This window comes from Eptesicus fuscus, chromosome 22 (genome assembly GCF_027574615.1).
Source record: "Eptesicus fuscus isolate TK198812 chromosome 22, DD_ASM_mEF_20220401, whole genome shotgun sequence".
NCBI classification, from domain to species: Eukaryota; Metazoa; Chordata; class Mammalia; order Chiroptera; family Vespertilionidae; genus Eptesicus; species Eptesicus fuscus.
In genome coordinates, this window is record NC_072494.1 from 40,657,517 (window position 1) to 40,683,262 (window position 25,746).

General features: G+C 53.6%; 1 protein-coding gene across 1 annotated transcript; it reads right to left on the reverse strand.

Moving 5' to 3' along the window:
• Positions 1 to 21,857: 21,857 nt before the first annotated feature.
• On the reverse strand, positions 21,858 to 25,413 carry LOC103296571 (lymphotactin). Its single transcript, XM_008153178.3, has 3 exons — positions 25,330 to 25,413; positions 22,927 to 23,041; positions 21,858 to 22,152 (listed from the first exon to the last, which is right to left on the reverse strand). The coding sequence occupies exons 1-3, from the start codon at positions 25,388 to 25,390 to the stop codon at positions 21,990 to 21,992; spliced, it is 339 nt and encodes a 112-aa protein (XP_008151400.2). The 5' UTR covers positions 25,391 to 25,413; the 3' UTR covers positions 21,858 to 21,989.
• Positions 25,414 to 25,746: the final 333 nt, after the last annotated feature.

Consider the following 25,746-nt stretch of genomic DNA (forward strand, 5'->3'; position numbering starts at 1 on the left):
CAGAATTCTGTGGGCAGGTGTCGAGACATCAAACGGGCTAATCCCGTTCTGAACATTTAATCTTCAGCTATGCCTTTTGTATGCCAGTTGGAACGACATGAGCCTAAAAAAAAGGATTCCATATCCGGGACGGCAGAGTGGCATCCACACATCCACCCGGCTGGGACCTGGAATAGAACTGCCGCCTTCTGCGCGGCATTTCCTGGGCATTGGATGCGGGTCTCTGGGAGGCGGGCAGCGGAGTGGAAAGGAGAGCACGGCCTAGAGTCAGGGCGCTGAGCTGTTTCCACCTCTATTTTCAGCTCGATGTACAGTTCCCTCCGACTGCCCGACCTTGGGCAAGCCCTTAACCTTCCCTCGCCTCTGAAATGGAGAAGGCAGTTCCTGCCCTGGCCTCCATTGTGAGGGTTAAATGAGGTGACACGGGCTTCCGAGATCTAACAGGCTACACCCTCAAGACCGTCCCCAGAATGCCTTCAGTCCCCGTGGCCAGGCGAACCCACTTTTCGCCCAGCTTTGGGCCTCATCAGATCCAGTCCACTTGGTTTTTATGCGTTCCCTTGTGCATCTGTACATTCTTGGATGGAGCTCCTTGAACTCTGGAGGGATAAGTTAAATCTCTACCCAGGTGTGCTGGGACTGAATTTACACCTTTAAGAATCTCGTAGTCAGATGGTGAGACACCCAACGTGAGGGGTGGGTGGAGACCAGTCGTGACCAGAGGCTTAAAGGCTGTGGCAACAACTCAGGTTGGGGGCCCTTCAAGATCAACTGACCTCAGAAGAATTTCCGAGTCTGAATCCCGGAAAGGTCAGCGTTGGAAGGTGGAGCAGGAAGTCTGAGGGCTGGGTACCAGTGCTCTCTCTGCCGCCTATTACGTCAGCGCTCTGAAGTTCAAGTCCATCATCAGTTCTCAGCAGAGTACACGCTGCATGTCTGTGAGGTCAGGAGAGGGATGAGAAAGCTGAGATGGGATATAAAGGTGGACACAACTTAAATAGAGCAGTTTGGGCCAACCAGTTGGGGAGCAGGAAGACTATTTGCCAAGTGGTTACGGGTGATAAGCAGAGACTCAGACCCCCAGGATCCATTGCTCAAGCAAGTGCTTATTCTTGGCTTAAGGTCATGGATCCACAAACGTGTATTACAGGCCTTACTTACTTGGCCAGGAATTAATGAAATTATAGTATCATAACTTCTGGCCCTGTGCATTTGATGAGTTGTACAAGATATACACAGTCCCACGATGGACTCTGTAAGTTGCCCTGGGTCTACCAATGTGTATCTCTCCTTGAGACCTCTGTGGCCTGTCCAAATGAGGTTTTTGGTTTTTTGTGTGTTGTGTTTTTTTTTTAATGTATCTTCATTGTTGTAAGTATGATAGATGTTCCCCTTTTTTCCCCATTGACCCCCTCCACCCTGCACCAGCCCCTGCCAGGCCTTCACCACACAATTGTCTGTGTCCATGGCTATGCATGTATGCATGTAAGTTCCCCAGTTAATCTCTCCCCACCCTCCACCCCGCCTTCTCTCTGAGATCTGACAGTCTGTTCCATGTGTCCATGTCTCTGGATCTATTTTGTTCACAGTTTATTTTGTTCATTAGATTCCACATAGGAGTGAGGTCATGTGATACTTATCTTTCTCTGATTGGCTTGTTCCGCTTAGCATAGTACTCTCCAGGTCCCTCCATGCTGTCTCAAAGGGTAAGAGATCCTTCTTTTTTACTGCTGCATAGCATTCCATGGTATAAATGTACCACAGCTTTTTATCCACTCATCTACTGATGGGAACTTGGGCTGTTCCCAGATCTTAGCTATTGTAAATTGTGCTGCTATGAGCATAGGGGTGCATACATTCTTTCTGATTGGTGTTTCAGGGTTTCTTAGGATATATTCCTAGTTGTGGGATCACTGGGTCAAATGGCAGTTCCATATTTAATTTTCTGAGGAAACTCCATACTGTTTCGATAGTGGCTGCCCCAGTCTGCATTCCCACCAGCCGAGTATGAGGGTTCCCTTTTCTCCACATCCTCGCCAGCACTTGTTCATTGATTTATTGATGGTAGCCATTCTGACAGGTGTGAGGTGATAGCTCATTGTCGTTTTAATTTGCATATTGGCCATCTGTGTGTCCACTTTGGAGAAGTGTCTATTTAGGCCCTTTGCCTATTTTTTAATTGGATTGTTTGTCTTCCTTTGGTTAAGTTGTGTGATTTCCTTATATATTTTGGATATTATCCCTTTATCAGATGTATTATTGCCAAATATGTTCTCCCATACAGTGGGCTCCCTTTTCATTTTGTTGATGGTTTCTTTTGCTGTGGAGAAGCTTTATATTTTGATGTTGTCCCATTTGTTTATTTTCTCCTTAGTTTCCTTTACCTTAGGACAGTGGTAGGCAAACTGTGGCTTGCAAGCCACATGCGGCTCTTTGGCCCCTTGAGTGTGGCTCTTCCACAAAATACCACGGCCTGGGCGAGTCTATTTTGAAGAAGTGGAGTTAGAAGACGTTTAAGTTTAAAAAATTTGGCTCTCAAAAGAAATTTCAATCGTTGTACTGTTGATATTTGGTTCTGTTGACTAATGAGTTTGCCAACCACTGCCTTAGGAGATGTATCTGTAAACATATTACTATGTGAGATATCTGAGATTTTGCTGCCTATGGTTTCTTCTAAGATTTTTATGATTTCATGACTTACATTTATTCTTGTGTATGGTGTAAGTGGTGTTCTAGTTTCAGTTTTTTGCATGTATCTGTCCAATTTTCCCAACACCATTTATTGAAGAGACTTATTGACTCTATTGTATGCTTTGCTTCCTTTGTCAAATATTGATTGAGCGTAATGGCTTGGGTCAATTTCTGGGTTCTCTGTTCTGTTCCATTGATCTATGTGCCTATTCTTGTGCCAGTATCAGGCTGTTTTTATTACTGTGGTTTTGTAGCATAACTAGATACCCAGCATTGTGATCCCTCCAATTTTGTTCTTATTGCTCAAGATTGCTGCGGCTATTCGGGGTCTTTTTCTATTCCATATTAATTTTTGGAGAGTTTGTTCTATGTCTGTGAAATATGCCACTGGTATTTTAATAGGGATTGCATTGAATCTATAGATTGCTTTGGGTAGTATGGACATTTTAATTATATTAATTCTACCAATCCATGAATGCAGTATATTCTTCCACTTGTTTATATCATCTCTATCTCTTTTTTCAACATCCTGTAGTTTTCCAAGTACAGGATTTTTACTTCCTTGGTTAAATTTATTCTTAGATATCTTCATTTTTTTTATTGCAATAGTAAATGGGATTATTTGTTTAGTTTCTCTTTCTGAGAGTTCATTATTGGTATATGAAATTCCATAAATTTCTGGGTGTTAATTTTGTATCCTGTTGTCAAATTCATTTATTAAATCTAGTACTTTTTTGGTGGAGTCTTTAGGGTTTTCTATGTACAATATCATGTCATCTGTGAATAATGACAGTTTTATTTCCTCCTTTCCAATTTGGATGCCTTTTATTTTTTCTTCTTGTCTGATCGCTGTGGCTAGGACTTCCAGTACTGTGTTGAATAAGAGTGCTGAAAGCAGACATCCTGTCTTGTTCCTGTTCTTAGGGGAAATGGTTTTAGTTTTTGCCCATTGAGTATGATGTTGGCCATAGATTTGTCATATATGGCTTTATTATGTTGAGGTATAATCCCTCTATTCCCACTTTGCTGAGAGTTTTTCTCAAAAAAGGGTGTTGAGCCCAGCTGGTGTGGCTCAGTGATTGAGTGTCGACCCATGAACCAAGAAGTCACGGTTCAATTCCCAGTCAGAGCACATGCCCAGGTTTCAGGCTCAATTCCCAGTAGGAGGCGTGCAGGAGGCAGTCAACCAATGATTCTCTCTCATCATTGATGTTTCTATCTCTCTCTCCCTCTCCCTTTCTCTCTCTGAAATCAATAAAGACATATTTTTTAAAGGGTGTTGGATTTTGTCAAATGCTTTTTCTGCATCAATTGATCTGATCATGTGATTTTTGTCTTCCGGTTTGTTTATGTGATGGATCACATTTACTGACTTGTGAATATCACACCAGCCTTGCATCCAATGAGTTTTTTTAATTTGGATGTTGAAGGCTATCTTCACTAAGAGACCTGCTGAATTTCTTTCCTCCCTTCTTTCTTTGCTTCCTGATGTTTTAATACATTTTCATTCTTCTTTTGTCAAGGGAAGGACATGAAGCAAATTTCCAGGCTCATCACTCGCCTGCTGCAGGTGGCTGTTTATTCTCAGAGCAGCTAATAGCCAGCCAGACAGGCTGGGCTGAGGGAGGAAGCAAAGCATGAGAAGTGACAGCCATCCGAAGTCTGAAGTCCGACCTGAATCTGGAGTATCTCTGAAAATTATAATCTACGTCAAAGAAAAAAACAGACTGTAATTAAGAGAAGGGAAAACAATAGGCTTTTACCCAAAGTATTATGTTTTCTATGTAAAGGAAAACATTCCAGGAAATGAGTAAATTGCAAGTCATTTAAGAACAGCCATCACGTCTTACATGACGGTGACAGGGACTTCGGCTTGTTGCTAAGTACCTGGCCTTTACTTAACGCCTGGTTTTTAGCTGGAAAACGGTCACGTGGAAAGAAGACTGCATTGCCCGCCCCTTGCAGCTGAGTTGGGCTATATGACCACCTTCTGGGCAACAAGTGATAGGAGGTGACGTGGGCAACTTCTGCAAAGTGTCGTCTGGAGGGAACATGACTTCCGCCCCTCTCTCCTTCCTGCTGCGTGGATGTGGATGCATACTGGGGAGCGGAGATGGAAAGACTGGGCCAGTGGATGCCACCCCTGCCTGGCCTGCTCCACGCCTGGTTTGGTTGCTATGAGAAAGAGAAAAAGACCTCCCTACTGTAACCACCGTGTTTTGGATTAATACTCCTTGGCGATGCACACCTGCCACTCAGGGAGAACACCCTGCATTCACTCAACAGCCACAGCTGTCACCGTTACCACCGGCTCAAATAATAAGCTGCGTGTTACTCTCCTGGCGTTTTGAAAGGTTCGGTGTTTGGGAATCTCAAGGACATCGATACAGAGAGAACTGGGCCGTGATTCACTTTAATATGATGAGCAAAGCAGCCTGAGGGAAGGGCAGATGGATGAACGGATGGATGGATGGGTGGGTGGATGGGTGGATGAATACAGATATACAGACATACATACACAGACAGACAGACAGACAGACAGACACAATATACCATCCAGCAGAAAGGGCGCTGAGCCAGGACTCAAGTACAGACGGTGTCACTGGCTGGTTGAAGCATAAATTGGAATTTCTTGGAAGCAATTTGCCAGTGTATATCACAAATGCTCATTCTCTTTTATACAATGATCCTATTTTTTTTGGAATGTGCTCTAAGGGAAGAGTGTGGACAAAGAGTGCTGTGCAGCATTTCACCTTCCCACCGCAGCCCTGGGTGTGGCCACCCTGTCTGAACCTAAGGCCACATTGGGTACACATACTACGAAGGGTCCGCAGTGAACCAGTGATGTTTGCACGAGTGGAATTTCACTGAGGAAAGAGCTCCTCACAGGGACGTCAGGCTGGGACACCGAGTCACAGAGATGGGGGGGGGGGGGGTGCACAGGCAGTGGGGTGTCTGCTCCAACCCCGGCCCATGGCTCAGTCCCCAGGGAGCGAGGGTCCCCACGGAGGCTGGAGGAGCTGTCTCCAGGGATGAGACAGGCCAGGCGGCTCGGCTCAGTTCTCAGAGCCCTGTGTGCTGGGAGAGCCTCGGTTGGGCTCAGCACAGAGGGCCTGGAGGCCCGCCCTGTCACCCTGCGGGCCTGCACCTGCCGGGATCAGAAGCCCCAGGTGGAGAGCGGCCTGGAGGCCCTGGTGGCCGCCCCTGCAGTGGTGGCGGGGACGTGCTGCCCCCTCGTGGCTGTGTGGCTTGTCGGCACAGCAGGGGGCAGGAGCTGGGAGGGCTTTGTGAGCTCCTCTGAGCTCCCAGGAGCTGAACGGGGCATGGCTAAGAGGCACAGGGTGGGGACAGAGCCACCAAGTCTGAGTTGCCACTGTCCCCTTTGTGGCCGCAGGTCGGGAGATTAACTTAAATGCACAAAGGTGGGGAGTTGATAAGGCATGTTTGTCTCATAACCCGTGCTCTTCATGATGTATGCAGCTCGGCACCCTCCCTGTCCTGGAAGGCGCTGGAAGCTGGGGAACCTGCTCCCGCGGATTCTGTTGACAGCAGGTGTCTGCTGGGACATCCCCAGGGGCTGACCCTCGCGAAGTCTGAGAAGCGAAGGGTGGCAGAAGCTCCGGGCGTGTGGACGGGCATCGCGGTGGCTGCCCTGGGTTTTGCCAGCAGCTCTGGGTGCTGCAGGCAGCGGAGCTCAGCTCTAGGGCCCCTTTTCCCCTCCCCCCGCGCACCCCCTACCCCCGCACTATTTGTGCTTCTCGCTCTGGGACCTTCCTGCCCATCGCTGCCTTCCCCCCGGGGGCGTGTGCAAGGCTGCATAAGCCACATGGCCCATGGTAAAGCCCTTCGTGCTGAAAAGAGCTCAGAGTAGCTTCAGTTTTCATAACCAACTCCTGGCTGACACCGCCTATTGGTTAGCGCCTGGGTTCTGGGAGCACCCAGACTCCGTTCAGCCCTGAGATGTGCACTTAATTCTGTGAAAACTTGAGGAAGTTCCCTAACCCTTCGTTTCTCAGTTTCTCCACCTGCAAAATGGGTTGATAAAATCACCTACCTCTTCAGATTGTCACATGGGTAAAATTATATGACATATATTAGCATCCATAAACATAACCTGTCATCATTATTGAATATGGCAGAACCATTAAAGGGAAAGAAAATTGCTTATCCAGTATAATCTCAACCATCTGAAATACACAAGTAAAATTACACAAAACATGTTTTCTCTCCAGTAATGGGTTTCCAGGGTGATTGGATTTTCTCTTGTATATCCTTCTTATATCTGTTAAGTTGTGTACAATAAGTCTGCATGTACTGCTTTATAAAAATAACTAGAGGCCCGGTGCACGAAATTCGTGCACCACAGTACTGGCCCAGACGCTTCCCTGTCGCCCAAGTGCACCTGACACAACCTTCCCTGTCGCCCAAGTGCACCTGACGCAACCTTGCCAACCCAGTTGGAGCTGCAGAATTGGACTGTGCAGCTCAGCAGAGCAGCCAGCACTGGGTCTGACTCGGCTCCTCTGCCCCAGCGGACAATGTCCCCTGCAGAGCTTAATGGGACATTGCTGTTCCCAGCGTAAGCTTAGAACAGGAGGTGCCACGCAGACCAAATGGAAAGGGCTGGTGGGACCACATGCGTTCCAGAAACCACCACACACACTGGCCTGCTCCATATGGCCTAGTAGCATTGGCACCTGATCCTATATTTGCAAAAATAAGTATATTTCCTTTGTTTTTAAGAGCAGTTTGCATTAATATATTCTCTGCTGCAGCAGATTTGTGTGCCTGCCTGCCTTGCCAGACTCTAGCTGGTAGCTAATCTCCTACACGAAGGGATTCTGCCCGTGGGAGGCGGGGCCGCAGGAGAGTGACACAGCAGAGCCCTCAGCTCTCAAGCACACGCTGTGAACAGCCACCTGGAGAACAGGTGGGCTGCGCCTCATAAGCCCTCTCTCGGTTCTCCTGAAATTAGAGTCGCCCCCCTGGTTCAGGCCACCCATGAATCAGTCTGCAGACACCCCCTGGGAGGAGATAAAATTCTCTCTAATTGGAATTATCGAGTGGCCTCTATGATTTGTCCCTTCTCCCAACATCTCAGGGTCATAACGGAACCCACCAATCACAGAGACTGGCCACTTACTCACTGGACGGGAAGGCAAGGGCTCCTGTGACATGGAGGCAGGACAGAAATGGAAAATGCCAGCCTGCACCCCTTTGGTTTTCTTTCTTGGGGCTGTGGGCGGGGCTGTGGGCAGGGCTGTGGGCGGGGCTGTGGAGTAAGTCAGTTGCTTCCCACAAAACGTGACTAGCCAGTGGATGCTTTGTATGAATTGAACCATCATCTCACTTTATTTATCTTGTTTATTTCTTCAATCAAATTAACCAATAATAAGATTTTAAAGAAATGCCTGGTCATGACAGTTACTATTTTTAGAGTATGGCACAACATTATATATAGTCCAATTTATTTATTTAAATACTAGTAGCCAGTTTGCACGAAGATTCGTGCAATAGACCTTCATTCACCTGGCTGCCTGCACCAGTTTTCTGCCAGCAGCGGGGACCCAGGCCTTGGCTGTGGCCACCGCCTTCTGCCTTCTTTCAGGGTCCGGGCTTGGCCCCGGGCGGTGGCCTTGGGCTCAGCCGCACCCAGCGTCCCTGCGACCGATCGCAGGAGCCGACCCCCAGTGGTCTCCTGCGATCGGCGCAGGCACCCCGCTGGCGCCCAAGGCCGGGAAAGCCTCGGGCGGCTTTCCCAGCCTTGGGGCTCGGCCGCACCCAGCGTCCCTGCAACGGTTTCCTGGTGGGCGTGGTTGATGGGCGTGGCTTGGTTGGTGGGCGTGGTTTGGGCGTAGCGAAGGTGCGGTCAATTTGCATATTTGTCTATTATAAGGTAAGATGTTTCTATTGATTTTAGAGAGAGAGGAAGGGAGAAGGAGAGAGAGAGAGAGAGAGAGTAGGAGAGAGAGAGAGAGAGAGAGAGAGAATCAATACTGCCAAAATGGGTAACCCTGGAGGAAAATTATGCTTTTAGTTGCTTTTAGTTGAAGATCTGTGCTTGTGAATGTGTGAGCACCTATGAATGTGTGTGTGTTCGAATCCCACTGACCTAAGTTTTCTTTATCTTGCTCTTCTTACATCAGAGTTAATGGTCTTTATCAACAGTTTATTTTATTTTTTTGATATATTTTTATTGATTTCAGAGAGAAAGGAAGAGGGAGAGAGAGATAGAAACATCAATGATAAGAGAGAATCATTGATCGGCTGCCTCCTGCACACCCCCTACTGGGTGGGGATCGAGCCCACAAGCCAGGCATGTGCCCTGATCAGGAATCAAACCATGACCTCCTGGTTCATGAGTCAATGCTCAACCACTCCAGCTGGGCTCTTCATAACTGCTTTAAATTCCTTGAGTTTCTGCATGTCAGCAAGATCGGTGTAGCATAAAAAGAAGGTGTAGCTGCAACATCTTGGCTTCCTACAGTTGCTCTAGCTTTAAGGAATGCACCCCCTTACTCTGTAAGCTGAACTAAACACATTTCAGAAAAATTAAAAATTCCCAGCACTTCCATATATCCAATTTAACATCAAGATTAGAAGGACAGGGATATGTAAGATAGATGACCCCAGTTCATCATAGACTCTTTCTTCCTCTAGAACATAATATAGCACATCTTCATAGCAACCCGGGTGATTTATTAGTGTAATCTGAGGAGAGCTGTACCTTCTTAAATTGTGTTTTTGCTCAAAAGGTGTACACACAACATAATCAAGGGAAGAATAACATACGTATTTAATCTAAGCTCATCTCAATGTCAAGAGACTGTTATTACAATTTCCTTTCTTCTATCTCTTCCTTTCTATCTTAGAAACATTCCCCAAATGCAGATGTCCTTACGGACACGGTGATGAAACCGGGACGCTCTGAGCGTATTAATCAGTGCCAAGGAGACCGAAAGGCCCAGAGGGAACGGTGACGCCTTGGGTGATGAGCGGTGGCCCTCCTCTCCTCCTAACGCCCATTAGGAAACCATCCCCAAGCCCCCACCGTGTGTCTCTCCCTTTGTAAGTTCTGAACGTAGAGATGGTGCCAGATTGCAGACGGCGCTTCTCCAAGAATCACACCCACCACTCAGAGGGACGAGCAACAACATCCCCATCTTCTCTCCCGAGTCCAGGGGTGGAGGAGAGGCTGTAGCCAGGAGGCCCAGGCTGAGAGCCATCGCGATGGTCACCGTGGAGGGGAGCGTAAGTCTCCTGCAGCCAAAGCATCTCCACTGCAGGTGGGGACCAACAGAAACGTAAAGGTTACTCTGAGGCAACCATGGCCAAGAGGCAAGAAGCTGGTCCAGTGTCCCGCCCGCCGCTGTGCCTCCCCACCGGGGGGCGGCAGAGAGAGGAGCCAGCCTGTCCTCAGGCTGCAGCTCTCATGACAAAATAGCTTTAAGCCCCAGGCAGTACATTCCTACTGCATCTCCAGGATCCACCCCTCCCCACCCCAGGACCTGCTGTGCATCCCGTGGGCCACTGTCAACAGGGGGACTGAGCACCAGCCCTGAAATCGCTCATGCATCTTTCTCAAGAGGATGAGAAAATACCTGTGTATTTGTGCACAAAACCACACGCCACATGTAGCTGGTGGTCGCTGCAGTTAGACGCCACGTACCCTCACATGACCCCTGTGGACGGGCCCACCTGCTGACAAGCCCTCGCGTTAGCTGTGCTACTGAGGATGGTTTGCCTCCCGTCGTGGGCCACCTTCGAGTCACCAGAGCTTCAAACACACAGTGTTGGCCAGTGTGTCAACAGAGGACGTCAATGCGAGAGTTTCTGCAGCTCTGCCTGCAGGTAACACCCACCCCTCCGGTTTCTGGGGAAGCGAGGGGCCTGGCCTGGGGAGCAGACACCGATCAAGTAGGAAGGACTTAGATCGTCTCCAGGGCCCGGGGCACCACCACGCTGCCTCCTAGGGGGTAAGCAGCCAACCAAGGGCTGTGGGTGTGTTTTGCTGAAAAACCCTTATTTACGTCTATTCTCGTTACAAAAACAATACCCGGTGCAGGATCCTTGAGTGAGGGGCTCCGGCTGGGCTCCCCCTTGAGTTCTGAGAGCCTGGGAGGAGCTGCGCCCCTCTCTGTCCTCACTGGCAAACACTCCTCCAGTCCCCGCCTTCCCGCCCCACTCACCGGCCTTCTGTTGACGCTTCCGTGAATTAACGCAAAGAACAAGGTTCACGAAAGGACCTCTGTCAGAGAGGTGTTTGGTTTTGTTTCTTGTTTTCAGGGCATCAGCACAACGTGCCACGTGTCCCCCCGAGGTGCGCTGGGATCCTTTTACTGCCATGCCACCAGCCTCCGCGCGCCGACCTTGCCTTTGACAAGAAGATGGAGAAACACGCCTTGGTTAACAGGAAAAGGATTTCCACGCCTTTCGTCTTCCCTCACAGCGAGGAAGCTAGTCATGATCGGAATCGCACAGGTGATTGTGATTAATAGTCTATCAACCCCATGGAATTAATTTTCCAAGGTCGCTGTGAAACATTATCTTCTTCCACCTTTAAAACAATCTGCTACCTCTAAATTTCGTCAAATTTAACCCTCTTGTGTCTCAACAAAATCCAGCCTTGCCCTAGCTGGTTTGGCTCAGTGGATAGAGCTTCGGCCTGCGGACTGAAGGGTCCTGGGTTCAATTCTGGTCAAGGGCACATGCCCAGGTTGCGGGCTCAATCCCCAGTAGGGGGTGTGCAGGAGGCAGCTGATCAATGACTCTCTCATCATTGATGTTTCTATCTCTCTCTCCCTCTCCCTTCCTCTCTGAAATCAATAAAAAAATATTTTTTTAAAAAATCCAGCCTTAAATATAAAAAAGAATGAATGAAGCAATGATTTCCTTTAATTTTCTACTGAAATAGAACACACATATAAGACAAACATAACAGAGGAGAGAATTTTCATGAACTGAACACACCAGTATGATCAAGATTCAAAAACAATTTCAACTCACTCTGGATCTTCAATGCACTCTTTACTAGATCTTACGAATCTATCACATGGAATGTAACCTTTTGGGTACAGTCACATTCAATTATGCGAATATAAGTTTTCATCCAAACATACAAAAAACCGTTTAACAAATATCAAAGGATTGTTGTCTCAGTGAGGTGTAGCCAATGTAACCACTGGATTCCTCTGCTGTTGTCAGTCGAAATATTTAAATAATTCTGATCCTTGGGACCCAAGACAACTTCTTTCAAACATGCCACAACATGTAAAAGTGTAGTGAAGACCCTGGCCTGTGTGCTAACTGGTTAGAGGGTCGGCCCGCTCACCCAAGGGTTCAGGTTCGATTCCTGGTCTAGGGCATGTACCTGAGTTGCAGGTTCTATCCCTGGCACCCCAGGGTGTGTGCGGGAGGCAACCAATCGATATGGCTCTCTCACATCGATGTTTCTCTCTCTCTCCCTCCCCCTCCCACTCTCTAAAAATCAATGGGGAAAGTATCCTCGGGTGAGGATTGGCAAAACAAACAAACAAACAAACAAAAAATAGTCACATGATAGAATTCCACTCAAGGGAGAAAAACATGGCAAACGAGATTGAAACAGTCACAGCAGCACTAACAGCCACGTTGCCGGTTGTTTGCGGCGGGAGTAGGAGCCGGGTGGAGAGCTGTGGGCGTGGACATGCACACGCCTGCTTTCCTCACCCACTTTGATAGGGACACGCCTCAACGCCCCACAGCTCAGCGCTCTCGGGAGGCCGTCCTGAGGAAGGACATGAATCTTCCTCCCACGGTGCGCGGCCCCTGGAGGCGCCATGAGGACAGAGAAGCGAGCTCGTGCTGCAGGCTCCTGGGCTCTGGCTGGGTCCTGGGTCCGAGCCCCTCACAAATGCTCCGCCTGCCTGGGCGGGGGACACGTCCATCCAGGAGCACCCGAGGCCCAGACGCTCCCTCCCTCAGGAGCCGCAGGGATCGGTGTGATGTCCGCGCTTGTGAGGACTCCCGTTTCCTGCAGGTGCGGGTGCAGGTGTGCGAGGTGTCCCTCTCACATCGATGTTCCTCTCTCTGTCTCTCGCCCTCCCTTCCATTCTCCCTAAAAATTAACGGGAACAACACCCTCTGGTGAGGATTTTTTTCAAAAGCAACAAAGTAACAAAACAAAAACCTCATAGATACAGAAAACAGAATGGTGGTTACAGAGGGCAAGAGGGCTAGAGAAGGATGACAGGGGAAGGGGGTCAAACACCGTGATGAAAGGAGACTAGACTCGGGTGCTGAGCGCACAGTGCGCAGGCGCCATGGTATAGAAATGCGCGCCTGAGTGTGTGCCTTATTCACCGGGATTGCCCTGTGCATTTAGAGGAAAAGTGGGACCGAAATAAAGTAGTGACAGCACAGGCCGCTTCCAGTCTGACTGCAGGGGGCAGTGCGAGCACAGATGGGCCAGGAGCAATGTCCATGCAAATTGTTAAATTTCAGGGTAAAGGTGAGTACAAGGTGCCACAGGTGGACGAGAGGGGTCACGGCCATTCATAAAAAATTAGATGATTGATAGATATAGATAGATAGATGATAGATAGATAGATAGATAGATAGATAGATAGATAGATAATAGAGATAGAGATAGAGACAGACAAGAGATAGATAGATAGATAGATAGATAGATAGATAGATAGATAGATAGATAGATGTGAAAGAGAGATAGAGAGATAGATAAATAATAGATAGATAGATAGATGATAGAGATAGAGACAGAGACAGAGACAGAGACAGAGACAGAGATAGAGATAGAGACAGACAAGATAGAGATAGATAGATAGATGATAGATAGATAGATAGATAGAGATAGAGACAGAGACAGAGATAGAGAGATAGATAAAAAATAGATAGATGATAGAGATAGAGACAGAGGCAGAGATAAAGACCGAGACAGAGACAGAGACAGAGACAGAGATAGAGACAGAGATAGATAGATAGATAGATAGATAATAGATAGATGATAGATAGAGATAGAGACAGAGACAGAGATAGAGATGAAGACAGACAAGATAGAGATAGATAGATAGATATAGATAGATGATAGATAGATAGATAGATAGATAGATAGATAGATAATAGAGATAGAGATAGAGATAGACAAGATAGAGATGATAGATATAGATAGATGATAGATAGATAGAGAGAGATAGAGAGATAGATAGATAGATAGATAGATAGATAGATAGATAATAGATAGATAGATGATAGATAGAGATAGAGACAGAGACAGAGATAGAGACAGACAAGATAGAGATAGATAGATAGATAGATAGATAGATAGATAGATAGATAGATAGAGAATGGATGGATGGATAGATGATAGATAGATAGAGATAGAGATAGAGACAGAAACAGAGACAGTCAAGATAGAGAGAGAGAGATCTGTTTCTTTTTTTTTTTTTTAATTTCTTTATTGATTAAGGTGTCACATATTTGTCCTCATCCCCCCGTTCCCATCCCACCCCTCTCCCCACGCATGCCCCAACCCCCTGTTGAACTTAACCGTTGGATAGGCTTATATGCATGCATACAGGTCCTTTGGTTGAACTCTTCCCCTCCCCCCCACCCCCCCCCTATCCTCCCTCTGAGGCCCGATAGTCCGATCGATGCCTCCTTGCTTCTGGTTCTGTTCTTGTTCCTCAGTCTATGTTGTTCATCATTTCCTCTAGATGAGTGAGATCATATGTCACTAGATATATACTTATAAGAACTGAATGTGAGACGAGCAATAATAGTTATGTTGACAGGCAAATGAATCAGTCTGTAGCGAGCTTCCCCCTGGACCAACAGTTCTTTTGAGACCCAATTTCAATGTCCAGCAGTTCCTTATGTGTACATGTCAGCACTGACACCTCAGCTCTGGATGGTGGACAAATGGTGGTAACGGAGGTCCGACTCCCTCTGGTTTGGTCTCGGCCGGACCCAGGGGCACGGCGTCACCCGGACTAAGGGGCACGTGGCCTCACCCTTACCCAAGGGGCGCGTGGTCTCACCTGGGCCTGGGACCCAGCCTCACCCGGATGGATCCAGGGGCACACGGCCTCACCCGGACCCAGGATCTGGCTTCACCCGTACCCAGGGACGCTTGGCCTCTCCCAGACCCAGGGGCACGTGGCCTCACCCGGGCTTAGTTGCACAAGGCCTCACCTGGATCCAGGGACACATGGTCTCACCCGGACCCAGGGATGCTTGGCCTCTCCCAGACCCAGGGGAACGTGGCCTCACCCGGGCCTAGGTGCACGAGGTCTCACCCGGATCCGGGGACACATGGTCTCACCCGGACCCAGGGGCGCTTGGCCTCTCCCAGACCCAGGGGCACGTGGCCTCACCCGGGCCTAGGTGCACGAGGCCTCACCCGGATCCAGGGACACATGGTCTCACCCGGACCCAGGGGCGCTTGGCCTCTCCCAGACCCAGGGGCACGTGGCCTCACCCGGGCCTAGGTGTACGAGGCCTCACCCGGATCCAGGGACACATGGTCTCACCCGGACCCAGGGACGCTTGGCCTCTCCCATACCAAGGGGCACGTGGCCTCACCCAGGCCTAGGTGCGCGAGGCCTCACCCGGATCCAGGGACACATGGTCTCGCCCGGACCCAGTGGTGCGTGGCCTCTCCCAGACCCAGGGGCACGTGGCCTCACCCGGGCCTAGGTGTACGAGGCCTCACCCGGATCCAGGAACACATGGTCTCACCCGGACCCAGGGACGCTTGGCCTCTCCCAGACGCAGGGGCACGTGGCCTCACCCGGGCCTAGGTGCGCGAGGCCTCACCCGGATCCAGGGACACATGGTCTCGCCCGGACCCAGTGGTGCGTGGCCTCTCCCAGACCCAGGGGCACGTGGCCTCACCTGGACCTAGGTTCACGAGGCCTCACCCGGATCCAGGGACCCATGGTCTCACCCGGACCCAGGGGCGCTTGGCCTCTCCCAGGCCCAGGGGCACGTGGCCTCACCCGGGCCTAGGTGCACGAGGCCTCACCCAGATCCAGGGACACATGGTCTCACCCGGACCCAGGGACGCTTGGCCTCTCCTAGACCCAGGGACACGTGGCCTCACCCGGGCCTAGGTGCACAAGGTCTCACCCGGATCCAGGGACACATGGTCTCACCCGGATCCAGGGACGCCTGGTCTCTCCCAGACCCAGGGGCACGTGGCCTCACCCGGGCCTAGGTGCACGAGGCCTCATCCGGATCCAGGGACGCATGGTCTCACCCGGACCCAGGGACGCTTGGCCTCTCCCAGACCCAGGGGCACGTGGCCTCACCCGGGCCTAGGTGCGCGAGGCCTCACCCGGATCCAGGGACACATGGTCTCGCCCGGACCCAGGGGTGCGTGGCCTCTCCCAGACCCAGGGGCATGTGGCCTCACCCGGACCTAGGTGCACGAGGCCTCACCCGGATCCGGGGACCCATGGTCTCACCCGGACCCAGGGGCGCTTGGCCTCTCCCAGACCCAGGTGCACGTGGCCTCACCCGGGCCTAGGTGCACGAGGCCTCACCCGGATCCAGGGACACATGGTCTCGCCCGGACCCAGGGGTGCGTGGCCTCTCCCAGACCCAGGGGGCGTGGCCTCACCCGGACCTAGGTGCACGAGGCCTCACCCGGATCCGGGGACCCATGGTCTCACCCGGACCCAGGGGCGCTTGGCCTCTCCCAGACCCAGGTGCACGTGGCCTCACCCGGGCCTAGGTGCACAAGGCCTCTCCCGGATCCAGGGACCCATGGTCTCACCCGGACCCAGGGACGCTTGGCCTCTCCTAGTCCCAGGGGCACGTGGCCTCACCCGGGCCTAGGTGCACAAGGCCTCACCCAGTTCCAGGGACACATGGTCTCACCCGGACCCAGGGACGCTTGGCCTCTCCCAGACCCAGGGGCACGTGGCCTCACCCAGGCCTAGGTGCACGAGGCCTCACCCGGATCCAAGGACACATGGTCTCACCCGGACCCAGGGGCGCTTGGCCTCTCCCAGACCCAGGGGCACGTGGCCTCACCCAGGCCTAGGTGCACGAGGCCTCACCCGGATCCAGGGACACATGGTCTCGCCCGGACCCAGGGGCGCTTGGCCTCTCCTAGTCCCAGGGGCACGTGGCCTCACCCGGGCCTAGGTGCGCAATGCCTCACCCGGATCCAGGGACACATGGTCTCACCCGGACCCAGGGACGCTTGGCCTCTCCCAGACCCAGGGGCACGTGTCCTCACCCGGGCCTAGGTGCACAGGCCTCACCCGGATCCAGGGGCACATGGTCTCGCCTGGACCCAGGGGTGTGTGGGCTCTCCCAGACCCAGGGGTACGTGACCTCTCCCAGACCCAGGGGCACGTGGCCTCACCCGGGCCTATGTGTGCGAGGCCTCAACTGGATCTAGGGACATCTGGCCTCACTCGAACCCAGGGGAGCGCAGCCTCCCTCAGGCCCAGGGGCGCTTGGCCTCGCCCGGGTACGGGACCCAGCGCCATCCGGGTCCAGGGGCACATGGCCTTACCCGGACCCGGGGTCCGGCCTCACCTGGACCCAGGGGCACGTGGCCTCACCTAGACCCAGGGACGTGAGGCCTCACTTATACCCAGAGGCGTGTGACCACACCCGAGCCCAGAGGCGCGCAACCCCGCCCGCACCCGGGTCTCAATGGGGCCCCTTCTTCCCGATCCCAATTCCTGCCGGTCAATCCCCCCTCAGCAATTCCCCTGGCCATCCTTCCAGAGCTCCAGTACGGCTGCTGCAGAACTCGTTGGGCGGCGGCTCGGCGAAGCTCCGGTGCGCCCGGTGCATGGCGGTGGGCCGGTCTGGCATCGCTGCGTCGGCCCTTGGGTCCGCATCGGTGGCCGGTCGCCGAGCATGCGCACCTGGCCGCTTCCGGGGCATTGAGATTCTTGACGGACTCGGAGGTCAGCAAGCGCAGAGTCTCCCACCCCATGTCTCATAGGGGCTCGTCTGTCCGTGTTTGGCTGCCATTGGAGCCGTCCCCTCAGCCGGAGACAGCCAGGGGAACTGCGCCGAGCACGTTCCAGGCCGCCGTTGTGTCGCCTGAGCCGTAGTTCTTAAAGGGTGGTCTTTGGGTCACCGGCATCAGCATCATCCCACATACCCCTCTTTTATTCTAGTTGTAGAGCATCCACTCAGCCAGCCCTATGGTGGTCTTGGATGGTGTCTGCTCTGCTCTCCTGTCGTAGTCTCAAAGTAGTTGTGGTAGGCAACAATCAGGCTTCCGCCCTATGCCTCCATCTTGGTCCTCCTTTGTATAGTTAAGTCTTGATTGTTGTTGGTGTCACTGGGAGGGCTCTCTTTGTCTATAAAGGAAGAGTTGCTGTGCAGGAGAGACGTTTATGGGCCGGGTCTTGGTGCAGCAAAGCTTTGGCGCTCACTGAATATTCCTGTTGAATGTGTCCCTTATGGGCGTGGTTGAAATCTGGTGTCATCTCCCACAGACCACTAGATGCCCTCGTTTCTGGGTCTCCAATGGGGTGTAGATCAGTTACTGCCTTAGGCACTCAGCAAGGATTACAGCAAAAACTGTAGTTTCTTCCTCCTGTCTGAGTGGCCCTGGAGCAGTCCGACTAGAACAGCAGTTCATCTGGTCCGCTGCCAGAGGGCAGGCCACCCACATGCATAAGCCGTTGCTTGGAGCGCAGGTGTGTCTGCAAGACTTGCGGGGCAGGTCTTCAAAACGTGCGGGGCGGGTCCCAGGGCGGGGCGGGGTCTCAGGGCGCCAACAGGCCATGGTGAGGCGAGCCACGATGGCTGTGAGTCTGGTCCTTCTGCCTTCCACTTTTCTAAGTCCCCTTGTTCCGCACTCCAGCGCAGCAAACACTGATTGCTGGGCGCACCTCCGCAAGAGTCCCGCCTCTCCCCACAGGCATCTGGGTCTCCCGCGGTTCACCAGAAGATGGATTTCAGGGTGATGGAGAGCTAATCTCCCCTAGGTTTGGAACAAAAGCCCCTTTCCCCCGCCACCAGCCAGACCCACGCGCCTCCACACCTCATCCCCTCCGATTTCGCTGGGTGCGAGGCAACAGAACAGCCTTTCGCCTCCGCCGCCATCTTTTTCAAACTTCCCAATTTGTACTTCTTAATCCCTTCATTTCAGTCAACTTTACTGAAGTCTAGCGCCGCCGGGAGGTACACGGAGAGGGCGCCCGGGCCTCCGTCCGGTGCGCGGCGCGGCCTGCGGAACCAGGCGCACGGGGGCTGCGCGGCGGGGACGGGTGCTGGGCGGCCGCCGGGCTCTGGGCGCCGCCGCCTCCGCGTCCCCCCAATTTGTACTTCTTAATCCCTTGAATTCAGTCAACTCTACTGAAGTCTAGCGCCGCCGGGAGGTGCACGGAGAGGGCGCCCGTGCCTCCGTCCGGTGTGCGGGGCGCGCGGCTCGTGGAACCAGGCGCGCGGGGGCTGCGCGGCGGGGACGGGTGCTGGGCGGCCGCCGGGCTCCGGGAGCCGCCGCCGCCGCGTCCCCCCAATTTGTACTTCTTAATCCCTTGAATTCAGTCAACTCTACTGAAGTCTAGCGCCGCCGGGAGGTGCACGGAGAGGGCGCCCGGGCCTCCGTCCGGTGTGCGGGGCGCGCGGCCCGCGGAACCAGGCGCGCGGGGGCTGCGCGGCGGGGACGGGTGCTGGGCGGCCGCCGGGTTCCGGGAGCCGCCGCCGCCGCGTCCCCCCAATTTGTACTTCTTAATCCCTTGAATTCAGTCAACTCTACTGAAGTCTAGCGCCACCGGGAGGTGCACGGAGAGGGCGCCCGGGCCTCCGTCCGGTGTGCGGGGCGCGCGGCCCGCGGAACCAGGCGCGCGGGGGCTGCGCGGCGGGGACGGGCGCTGGGAGGCCGCCGGGCTCCGGGCGCCGCCGCCGCGGCGGTGTCCCCAGCGCCCCGGGCCGGGCGGCCTGCGGGGGCGGCGCAGTTGCGAAACTGAGTGAGTTTCCCAGGGTTTCGCCCGGAACGGGGTTCAGTGCAGTCGGAGCCGGCGCTCAGCGCAATCCGGAGCCTTTATCTCCTTCCTGCCAGTGAACGCCGGCCAGGCCATCAGCCGCCCCTTCCTCTCCGGCTCCATCCTCCCTGCAGGCGCGCGTGCTCGTGTCTCCGCCCGTTTCTCCATACCTCAGGCTTTTACGGCTTCCCCGACTGTCCCCGTGGCCTTCTCCTTCCCCCCAGCTGTGGGCATTTCAGTCCACCAGCTTTCCTGTGGTTCTGGACGATGTCCGTTCTGACCTCTAGTTGTATTTTTGAAATTGTTGTGCCCGGCTGCAGGTTAGGTGTTTAACCTATGGCGCCATCTTGGTTCCTCAAGATATCTGTTTCTTAAATTGTTTCTTTGAATGGAATTGAATCCACTAACCCACAGGGGTCCAGTGAGTAGACTCAGGTCCTACCTAAACGAATTAAAAACCTCCAGTCAATTCATCCCAAGCCATGCACACCTGAAACCCCTCAGCGTCCCGGACACCACCATAGAGGACGTGAGGCTAACCAGACGTGCACAGCCGTACCTTCCGCCTCGGATCATCACCATCTCATGACACCTCTGGGGTCTGGGAGGCCCATGGGAGACACCATGCACAGTCCCGTCAGGAATCCGTTCTCGGCTCCTGAGGCGTCGCTGCTCCGCCCTCACGAAGCGCCTGTGTCCTTCTGGGTGTGTGTTTCAGACCAGCGCCCACAGTGGTCGTGGGCAGAGACGATGAGAAGAGAGGGACCCACCTCCCGCCAGGAGGCAGCCCTTCCGTGGCCTCCGCTCCGGCCCGCTGCCCTCCGAGACCCTCCGCCGGCCCCTGACATTGCCGAGGGCTGGACCACAGCTGGTCCTGCCTCCCTTCAGGCCTCGAGGCCTGTGGTCCTCACTGTGGGGCGACGGGCGGCAGGGCACGCACACCGCCAGCCGCAGGACGGCAGGGCCACGAGCATGAGCCAACCAGCAACTTAGTGACGACACAGCGCAGCGTCCGGGTCAGCGGCCAGATGACCGTCCGACGAAAGCCTCACTGCGAATGGTGACCGCACTGGAGAAAGGTCGCAGGTGACAGAGTCGGGGTGTTCAGAGCAGAACAGCACGACCTGGGCGAGGGCCGAGCGGCGGCGCTGCAGGAAGCACAGAGGCAGCGAGCATCGCCCAGTGGGAAGGGCATGATGGCCATTTGGATCCTGGATCTTCCCGCCCCGAGGCCAGCCTTTGCTGCCCTAACAGAGAAGTACTGACACCCTGTCTTTGTGCTTCCTTCCCGGGGAGAGCAGGTGGAACAGCGCGAGGGAAAACCCGCAGAGGCCCAGCGCCAGGGACGCGCCTAGGGAGGGACCCTCCGTGGGGACCAGTGACGCGGGGTTTCCCCCCGGTTCCGTGGAGAGAACTCCACGAGAAAGACGGGTTGGAAGGGACCTTGAACTGTTGCCACTGTCACGGGGTCACGGGGACCCCTGGGGAGGGGACCGTTCAAGCTGGAGCCCAGAAGGAGGACTGGAGCTTCCCTCTGACAGGGGGACTTGGAATCTGATAGATGGAGCGTCTGAAGTAATCTGAAAAGTAATCACATTAATTTAAATCTTAGAGCACATGTCCTTATGTGACTAGGGGGTTAAGTTTTTCTTAAGTTTCCTTTTCAAGGCCTGTGTGAAGCGATTAAGGAGGTGACGCAGCTGTGAGTCCAGCAAGCAGAACCGATAAGCATGGTCAGGCCGACCCACCAGGAGTCAAAACACCATCCCATCAACATCCGCTCATCAATATCCGCTCATCAACATCCGCTCATCGCCTGATGACTAAGGACCAATGGCTGACGTCTGTTCCCTGCCTCAGCCCAGCCCCTTCCCCCTTACAATCCTGTCCCCTGCACTTGCTGTAAGACAGGATTTGATGCTTGTAAGCGCCCTGTCTCCTTGTTGGCCGGCCTTCTCAGTAAACGCCTTATGGGATTCCACCCTGCCTTCCTTATTGGACACAGCAACCGTCAGCCCGAGCCCACCCAGAGTTCCCAGTAACTCATCCCCAGTAAACACCTCTCCAAACCTCCCAGCAGGAAACCATCAAAGGGAGGTCCCGTGGGACCGAAATAGATCATGAGTGACATGTTACCCGCCTTCATACACAATGAATGACTTTGGGACGATCCCCAGAAATAAATATTTATTCATTAAAGCAGCTGAATGAACAGGAAAACAGGAAAAGTAAAAATACAAGACAACAATTTCAGAAAAAGTGCCTATAATTTAATCAGTCCTTTAAGGAAAGGGCTTGCAAGGAGACAGCAGCCGCTGGCTCGACGGGACCAGGCCACTACCTGGCCTGGGTCACAGCTGTCCCGGTGGGCTGCTGGGCTCCCGTGGGCTTGGTCTGGTTCGTGTTCATCCTCCTGGACTTGTCCACGGTCTGCACCACCTTTTTCACCCAGTCGGCTTGCGGATCGGCACAGACTTTAAAGCCGCGTTTGGTGATGAATCTGCGATGTAAGGAAAAGGCGGACGAAGTGAGCCTGGGCCGGGAGTTCAGATCAGATCCCCGCTAAGAGCTCTTGCAGAAACTCCTGGACGGAACAGGCTTTCGGACCCCGAGCCCACACAGGCCAAGCTTTCTCCTACAACCTGTTTTAGCACAGAGGAGGAGTGTCTCCAGGCGACACCATAACCCAGGCTCCTCTCTCAGCAGAGCCCCCGCTGGGCCTGTGACATCATCTGGTCCAAAGACCACATACCAGCCCCTTCCTTTTCAAATCTAATCACACTCATCCCATTTCTGCACAAAAGGTGCTTTCTTTAGCTTAATTTCTTTGAGCAACGTTGTAGTTATTATACGTTGGGAAGAGCTGCTATTCTGAAAATGAGGTCCTGGGACAATGCAGGCCAGTTTTTGACACATTGTCTGGAGATATGGCCACTGGCCACATGGCACCCCTGTTCCCACACTCCACAGGAAGGGGAGGGGCCCGGAGGATTCCATCTGAGTGCGGCTATGTGGTCAAACTCTGAACTTGACCCTCAGCACTGAGCACAGTGTCCTCGGTGTAGCTCAGTCTCCTGCTGAAACTGACTCGGAGAGGAGGAGGATGGTCCTCATCTGGTGCCGCATTGTGGTGACAATCACTCTGTGGGCTGCGAAGGGCAGGGTGACCGTGGGGAAACCCAGGGACTGCCGGCTGAGGGGAGGTCTCCGCCCACGTGGACGTGCTTCCTGCGGAGGAATTCCACGGCCCGGCCCAGCCCGGGGGGACACTCACATGACTGCCCTCATGGGCCCCTCCTTGATGGTGTAGGTCTTGATTTTGTTCACGGGCAGCCGCCGGGTAGTCAGACTCACACAGATTCGCTGATCCAGGACCTCACTCCCCACACCTGGTGAAGAAGCCAAGCAGACAAAATACAATGTAACTGCGATAGTACACACGTTACCGTGTTACCAAGGAAACAACAGAGTGGTTGGTGAGGAGATATGGAGGAGGGCACCATTAAATACACGGCGACATGTGAGCCATGGAGAGGAAGTGGCTCAGAAAGCATCGTCCTCAGTGACACGGGGAGTGGAACGGTTCAGGTTAGGAACCACCTCACCTGGCGGAGGGGAGGGACCTGGGAGAGTTAACAACATTGAGGTTTGGGGACCTCTCATCCCCATTTCTAGGCGCTGGTTTTCTCCCCAGCTGAAGGGCCTGGTGTGTGCTGCCCAGAGAACTATTCAGCTACAAAGCACCTTAAGGAACAGCTGGGGCTTTTATTTTTAAATATATTTGTGTTGATTTCAGAGAGGAAGGGAGAGGGGAAGAAAGAGAAACATCAATGATGAGAGAGAATCATCGATGGGCTGCCTCCTGCATGCTCCCTACTGGGGATCGAGACCACAACCCGGGCATGTGCCCTTGACTGGAATCAAACCTAGGACCCTTCAGTCCCCAGGCTGGTGCTCTATCCACTGAGCAACACCGGCTAGGGCCAGCCAAACCTTTTCTTTTAATATGAACTAAACAAAAGGTGTTTGCTCCCTTGCCCTCTTCATCTCTCCTCTCCATCACTTCCTGTCGGTCTCGGAACCCGGAGCGGGACCTGCGTTTGCTCCCTGCGTCTCTCTACTTAAGGAACAACATTTTCCCTGGGAAACATCCAACGTGGGCTCCCCGGGCCCAGCGAGTCCACGGGCCTCTAAGCCCCACAGCTCCTCCTACCTCCGGGCCGTGCCCGCGTGTCTGCGGGATCCGGTGAGACGGCCCCTTCGGCAGAGCCGCGTCAGGCCACGGGCTGCCTCCCCCTGGATGTGCAGCCGCGGCTCAGGCCAGGGCGCCAGGAGGAACGGGAATCTGGCCAGTGTCCCCAGTCCCCTCCGCTCCCACAGCGTCTCCCCACCCACACCTGCGTCTCCACAAATGGCACAGCGACTGGGAGGCAAAACGCCAGCACGTTGGGACATCTGGCCATAGCGAGTAGTCTTACACTTTTCTTCGTGTGTGTGTGTGTGTGTGTGTGTGTGTGTGTGTGCGTGTGTGTGTGTGTGTTTCAGAGAGGAAGGAGAGGGAGGGAGAGATAGAAACATCAATGATGAGAGAGAATCATTGATCAGCTGCCTCCTGCTTGCCCTCCAGTGTGGATGGAGCCTGCAACCTGGGCATGTGCCCTGACCGGTCATGGAACCTCGACCTCCTGGTTCATAGATCGAAGCTCACTGGCCGGGCCTTAATCTCATCAATCGTTTTTGTTCTGCTTACAATTTCAGGGAGGTGCCGACTTTGCCACCTCTGTCCATGGCCACCCTTGGGGATCCACGATCAGGCTCCGCTATCTAGTCTAAGTAATCAGCCTACAGACTAGGAGGCCGAGGGGAGAGTCACTCCCCAGGGATAGTCTCTCCTGCTCCAGATCCACAGGAGAAATAAAGTCCAAGCAGCTGGAAAAAACAATCCTTAAGGAAATATGGCAGGACACGGGGCAGGCTCGGCATCTCTGAGCCTCATCCGCTGTCTCTGCGGTTGTTTGACTGCGTAGAAGGCATCGATCTATTTGCTAACACTTATCAGACGGCCTCTCATAAGCTCAAGAATTTATCCTAAGTGGGAACAGCATCAGACAGTCACCCTAAATTCTCCCACCTTCTCGAAGGCAACCCTGATTTCTCTTAGGAAGGTGTAAGCCTCCAGTCTATTTTTTAAGCAGAAAACACTGTCTCGTTTCAGAACACACACCCTCTAGCTCATCCCCACCCTGTGACTGAACTCTCAAAACTTTTGAGAATTCATCGAGCTCGGTATCACCCGGGCGAAGCTACAACGGCCTACCCCGTCCTCACCACCGTCCCACCACTGCACTCACCCGGGACAAAACCCAGCGAGCGGTCCTCAGATTTAGCGCATTGTGACCCCAGGCGAGAGCTGTTACTGTCGTCACCCATAGATGACTGCGTGGGCCCAGAGAGATGGAGAGGTCCCCCCAACCCCCCTCTCTGAGCTGGGCCCGGAGGCTGACCAAGCTCTGTCTTCTGGATCCACGAGGTCCCGTCCACGCACAATTCGCATTCCCGCTCTGCCCCGGGGAAGTCTGACCTGGGGTGGCAGGGCCTCCAGGCTGCACCGAGTCCAAACTGGAGCCTGTGCCCCGCCCGCACCTGCCCCTGCCCCGTGGACGGCCCCGCGACTCACCTTCCACAGTGCGGGCCACCAGGCAGCAGACCCCCAGGAGGGCGAGGAGCAGAGGTCTCATGCTGGTGCGCAGAGCCGAGCGAGCAGAACCCGAGGGTGAGCCCCAGCTGCTCGCGGGTCTCTTTTATCCCCGACGGTCAGCGCTTCCTGTGGTGGGAGGGGGCTTCCAGGTGGGTGAGCCATCGCGGAAAGTCTTGGCAGCGCTGAGGCTTTTCTGAAAGTTCCCCTGTCACAGTCACCCCCACCCTGTGGCCCCCCCTTTTCACCTGTGGTTAACGTGTCAATGAAAGCAAATGTGCGCTTACAACGAAGCGGCTGCCGCACCTCCCGCCACAGCCTCACTCAGATCTTCCGCTGCCGCGCGGCCTGCCCCTGTGCCTGTCCCCGGCGTGCGGACAGCGGAAAGGAAAGGTGGTC